The sequence below is a fragment of the Anopheles cruzii genome, chromosome 3 (genome assembly GCF_943734635.1).
Source record: "Anopheles cruzii chromosome 3, idAnoCruzAS_RS32_06, whole genome shotgun sequence".
Classification (NCBI taxonomy): Eukaryota; Metazoa; Arthropoda; class Insecta; order Diptera; family Culicidae; genus Anopheles; species Anopheles cruzii.
The window spans coordinates 73,953,259-73,959,310 of NC_069145.1; the positions used below are offsets into that span (position 1 = coordinate 73,953,259).

The 6,052-nt window shown below is 54.6% G+C and overlaps 1 protein-coding gene across 1 annotated transcript; it reads right to left on the minus strand.

Annotated features, from left to right (window-relative positions):
* Positions 1-3,450: 3,450 nt before the first annotated feature.
* LOC128270966 (protein escargot) lies at positions 3,451-5,522 on the minus strand. Its single transcript, XM_053008395.1, has 2 exons — positions 5,429-5,522; positions 3,451-5,321 (listed from the first exon to the last, which is right to left on the minus strand). Exons 1-2 carry the CDS (start codon positions 5,520-5,522, stop codon positions 3,451-3,453), a joined length of 1,965 nt encoding a protein of 654 aa, XP_052864355.1.
* Between the last annotated feature and the right edge of the window lie 530 nt (positions 5,523-6,052).

The window sequence follows — 6,052 nt, forward strand, 5'->3', positions numbered from 1 at the left end:
CGCCATCGGACATTGGCAACCCAAAAACGGTTTAATCGCTCGCCCGCAGGCTTCGCTTCGTAAATCAAACGGGGAGTTTGAGCCACTCCGAGCCATCACGGTCGGAGCTACCGGTTAAGTTTTAGGCTTCGTTTGTTCTTCGCTTCTTCGACAGCATCGAAACAATTCGATCGATTATTCAAATTACGCTCGTGCAGTTATTATGTTCAGCGTCTCCTCGTCCGTCCGTCCCGAGACTTTGAGCTGCCTGGTGATTTGTGGTGGCTACCGGGGGCCAATGTCAACCGCTGCCACCGCTGCTGTACACCCGATTCCAGATCTGGATCGGTCACGAGATGCATCGGGGGACGGTCATGTCATGTCGCTGCCCGAACCCGAAGGCATTTTGTGCGGGGATTAATAAAAAAACCGTGAAGTTTTGTTTGGGACGGCGCGAGGGATACCAATAGAGGCACAAATCATACATCACGCGCCAAAATGGTTGACGGTTGACATTTAGTGGTGACCCCCACCAGATCCGACGGGGATGATGATCGTACAATGTCAAGTCGATGCACTCGCCTCGCCCTCGATGCGGTTCCGATCGATCGATCGGCCGTGAAGGGTGCGCGAGATTGATCGAGTGGTTCCGATGCACTCCGATGCCGATGTGGATTGTTTTCTGCTTTCACCCGGGTGATCCTGGGCCGGGAGAGAGATCGGCGCAGTTTGCGGTTTTTTGCCCGGCAAAACTACGCCCGCGGCCGGCGGGTCGATGGGTGTTAAGTACACGACGACGACGGCGGATGGAGAAAACGGGACTGAAACATGATGAGACGACACAATTTCTCCCCTTCGACAGCGGAACGGAGCGGAGGTGTCACATATCGTCCTAATCGAGATAGAATCGAACCCAGCCCAGGGTGTGTGTGTTTATTTTATTTCAATTTTGCATGCACAGTTTCTGCACGCTTTCGGCGCCGAGTGAGGCTCCCGAGAGTCAGGAGTCCGTAGGAGTCACGCCACACGGTACGGTGCGAACATTCCGATGGTCGTAGTTTGTGATCGTTTTGTGATTAAATTGTGTGCACTAATAAATCCCGGGCTCGATGGGGAATTTACAAGAGACATTGTTTGAAAAAGCGCATAAAAAAGGGATATTTATTGGCGCACATTCAACAATATGATGTCGTTTATGTCACTAGACATCCGTCGATCACGGATCGTTGTCTATAAAACAACATTTGAAACGTTTCATAGACGAACAGAAACTTTTGTGAAGAGATTCCGGAGCAATCTTCGGATCGCCGCTCACTAACGAAGTAGCGTCTAATGTTGCAATCTGCATTAGCCAGAGAACTATAGCCCGAAAGGTAGTTAATAGTCAACCCTGTCACAATTAAGAATCATTTCATACTTAAAAAATGATAGAAAACATTCCCAAAAACCTTCAGAAAAATAACACATTTTAAGTAATTCATCGACTGCAGGAAAATACATCAAGCGTGTAGTTCAGACCTTCTCAAAAACTCAACATGCCTAAGGCCAACCCAACATTAGTCATGCTATGATTGATACAAGAAACAACAACACCTTCCAACAAACCGCAGAAAGCGACACAACTTGGGGTCACTATCGGAATCGATCGATACCTGTTGCAGTTTGCAGTGATGATGTGGCCGACCGATCTGTACCTGCGATGGAACAATCCTGCGATGCGTGCCTGCGATGGAACAATGGCATAGGATCAACTAAAGGAAGGCTCGCTGAGGTCTTCGATTGGCGTTCCGTTCGGTACAGTTCCGAGAAAAGGATTCCACTTCCATGCTGATCACAAACTACGTCTCTGAACAGAACATTGAACAATACCGAGTTTATGCTCTCTCTGTCTCCCTCACGCAGTCCTGTAATGATTTCAGATAAATTTGGCACTTTTTTATTCCTTCGACAGCACACACCTGTGCGCCGAAGCTCGGTCTACCTGCCCTGGGACCTCTCGGATGCACTTCCGGCTAGCCCTGGTTTCCATCGCATTATTCCGGGGCTCCGGAACCATTACTTCCGAGTCCTTTGTTCCACCCGGATGCTGGCCGCCATCGGTGCAAGTGCACGGCGGCGACCGACAACAAAATTGCCAAACCAAAAACCCTCAGGTGGCATTGTGTCGCGCGGCACAATCGACCGAATCGGAAGGATCACAGGACGCAAGTGCAAAAACCCAGCAGGAGACCGGAAATCCGGAGCATGACGGAGCAGCCAAACGACACAACGGTCCGTCCCGATTTCGGATACACAGCGTTCTTTCCCAACCCAATAGAAGAAGCGATTTTTCTTTTTACTTTTGATAATCATCATTCATTGATTTCATTTATTTTCAGTTTTCAGAGTTCATATTCAGGCTGATCGCTGCCTCCTCTTCCGCACGCCTATCGTGTCCGCGCTTAGCTTAACAAAACTAGAAACAACTATAGACCTAGGAGACTTAGCACGTAAAAAATCCGGGCGACGCTCGGTTCGGTTCAAACAAATAGGAGCTAGCATATTAGGAGTTGGTGACGATCGTCCTTACGGTGGCTACGGTGGTGATGGTGGTTGGTGTTCTTAACGTCCTAACAGCAACTTCGCGATCGCCTTCAGTCGCTCTCTTACGATCCTAATTGTTGTCATTTGTTCGCTCTCTCTCTCTCTGATTGTTTCTTGCAGTAGCAATAGACGCTGTACAAAAAGGTTCAAAGTTTTCTCCCAGTTTTTGGCTTTTTTAGAATCGATTCGTTCACACGCAAAAGGCACTCGGTTACATCTGGGTAGGGCACATTCGTGTGTGTATGTGTGTTTGTGGGTGTGTGGTGAGGTCTGGCGCTAACTGTAAATGGAACCAAGTGGAACCAATCTATAAATGCACCCGCCTTTCGTCGAGCTATGGCTTCGCGTGGAAATGGCCTCCGGAAGGCCCTGGGAGTTCCGAGCGTAGTATTTGAGATCTTTGCACTAAACACTAGAAAGTGGACCCGGCGATCGACCGGAAAGGATCGAAGCGCGGGCGAAAGTTACGATCGTGCAAGAATTAAAGGGAAGTAAAATAAAACTAAACACTACCAATAAGTCTGACTAGTTTGGGAACAGTTGTGTCTCTCTCTATTTTAGACTCTTTCTCTCTCTCTCGCTCACTATCGTTCTCTCTCTCGCTCTTTCTAGTCACAAGGGATTAATAAATAAACTTACAACAGTAGAAAACAATTTCCTCCGATCTCGGTCGGCCACCATCGGCAACCCCCTTGGAGCACCAAGGGGTGCGATGGGGCCGACGACTTCCTTTCCCCTACCACGTACCCTGCACGCTTCCACTCCGACTCCAAGAGCTTCCGACTCTGATTTTCTTCAAGTTGCGAATTTTCCGGGAAAACTTAGAGGGGATTTTTTGGTCTGACTCTCAACAGAAGGCACTCGGTCTCTCCCTCTCTCACCTGGGAGCTAGTAGACCGCAATGTTGCCATTCGAGTGCGGCAAGACGGTGGGCATGAACTTACTGGTGGCAGCTGCATCCTCGTCGTCGTCTTCCGGAAGCGCCTCCGAGTGACAGCGCGGTCGCATCGCCAGGTCCTCGCCGGACAGCGACAGTGGTGGGCTGTCCGGGTGGTGATGGTGATGGAGATGGTCGGGCGAACTGGTGCCCTCGCTGCCACCCGGGCACCCGCTTTCGGCGTGCTTCGTGAGGAGCGGGAGCCGCGAGAAGGACTTGGTGCAGGTCGGACACTTGAACCGCTTCACGTCCTCGTGCGTCTGCTGGTGGGCGCGCAGGTTCGAGCGGTCGGCGAAGGCCCGGGAGCAGAGCTTGCACACGAACGGCTTCTCGCCGGTGTGCGTGCGGATGTGGCCCTGCAGCAGCCACGGCCGCGAGAACGCCTTATCACAGAGCGTACACTTGCACGGCAGCGTGTGCGTGCGGATGTGCATCTTCAGGGCGCCGAGCGTCTTGTACGGCTTGTCGCACTCCTTGCACACGAACGTCTTCTGCGCCTGGTTGCCCTCGGCCGCCGGGCAGTGGAACTGCTGGTGCTTCGACAGCCCGGAGTACGTGGAGTAGCTCTTGCCACAGTCCGGACACTGGTACCGGGGTGCCCCACCTCCGCCTCCCGACTTCCCTTCCGCCTTCTCCTTCGAGTGCTGGTGGTGCTCCTGGATGTTGGCGTTCGAGGTGGACTTTTCCATCAGCACGTTCGTGGTGGTGTTTCCGTTGGTCGCGGTCAAGCTGTTGTTGTTCTCCTCCGACAGGCCAAGCGATGAGCGCGGGCTGGAGGCGGAAGCGGGCGAGAGCGAGCGGCCCCGGGACGATGAGAGGTACGAGTTGAACGAGGTGTGGCTGGAGGTCGGCGATAGCGAAGGATGCTCGACGCTCGGTGGTGGGTGCGAGGCTGGTGGGGCCGCCATCATCAGGTGCGGGTGCTGCGACGAGTGTAGGTGGTGCGGATGGTGGTGCGGGTGGTGGTGGTGCATGTACGGCATGTAGCGGTGCTGGGAGCGGGCCGCGAACTGTTCCGACTTGATGACGTGGCCACCGGGTGCCACCGGGTACGGGGGAACCACCATCGAGGGAGGTGGCGATAGGGAGCGACGCTCCGGGCGGTAGAGGTGCGTTGGGGAGCGGGCCACGGGGGACGGGCTGCGGTCGCGCTGTCCGTGCGGTGGACTGTACGGCGACAGGGGTTCCGAGCGGGGCGGCGAGATTTGGCTCAGGTGATGCTGTGGTGGCGGTGGTGGTGGCGCCGGATGCTGGTGGTGGAAGGACTGTCGATGGTGCTGGTGGTGGTGATGTTGGTGGTGCTGCTGCTGGTGGTGGTGGTGGTGGTAAGCGGCGGCACTGTAGAAGTCGGCCGGATACGGTGGCATGGCGTACGGGAAGCCGGGATACCCGCTGGCGGCGGCCACGGCGGCCGCGGGGTATACCACGGACGAGAAGGATTTGTAGAGCGCGTCCTGCATGTTGGTGGCGGCGGCGGCGGCCGCAGCGGCCGCAGCCGCAACCGCGGCAGCACTGGTGGTGGTGGACGAGGGTGGCGACAGCGGGGACCGGGAGCTCGGGTACGGCGCGTACAGTGCACCGGGGTAGGTCGGGGTGGCCGGAATCGAGATCGGTGACTTGGTGTCGCTCGGGCTCGGCGAGGACGACGGTGGTGGCGTCGGAAGACTGTCCTCCGTTTTGATCGCCAGGATGCTCACCTCCACGTCCTCCTCCATGGGGGCCACGAGCACGGGCGAGGCCGGCCGTGACTTGCGCTTCGACTTCATCGACAGGTCCTGTGGCTTGGTGCTGAGGTTCTCCGGTTCCAGCTCACTCTCGGAGTCTGTCGGGAGCGAAACGGGAATAAGGGCGAACGTTAGGACCGGAGTGACGGAAGAAGCTGGTTCCAGAAGGGGCAAGAAGAGGCAAAAGAGTGGACAAAGAACTTACCATTCTTGAACGATGGATCCTCCTTGGCCATGAAGACGGGCCGCTTCTTCAGCGGACAGTGGCTGTAGTTTTTCTGCATGATCGAAGTCGGCATTCTGTTTCTCACTCAGACAGAGCTCACACAGCTCACTCTCCACGACTTCACTCTCACTTCACTTTCAGTTCGACTTGGCTGTGGCGCCGCTTTATTTGGCACCTTTCTTGTTCGGTTCTTCGGCACACACTCTTCTCCGGTCCGGTTCTATTGTGCGGTGCGTCGCGTCTGGCAGACCGGAAACGGTCTCGCGCGTGCGTCACTGTGTTAGGACACCGGTGCTGGCCACGGCATTGCTCAACTCACAAGCGTTTTCAAGAATCACTTCTCAATCACTCTCACTCAATTAGCAGCGGCAGCAGCACAGCACATCCCTTTTGTCAATGGGTGCTACGATGCGAACTGAATGATCCCTTTTTTTCTGTTTTGCACACACGTTCTTGCGCACACCTTCACACCAATACACTTTCTGTTTTAACCAATTTGCGGTTTGCGCACTTTTTTCAACGCGTTTTTTGAACTCCGGAATTGCGATCACGAGCGGGCAACACACACCGCGCACATGCACCACAAGATCCCTCGGGTGTGTG

Coding starts and splice junctions, on each gene's coding strand:
- LOC128270966 (XM_053008395.1), bottom strand. CDS start 5,522: ATGCCGACTTCGATCATGCAGAAAAACTACAGCCACTGTCCGCTGAAG. Junction 5,322..5,428: donor GGATCCATCGTTCAAGAATG/GTAAGTTCTTTG, acceptor CGCTCCCGACAG/ACTCCGAGAGTGAGCTGGAA.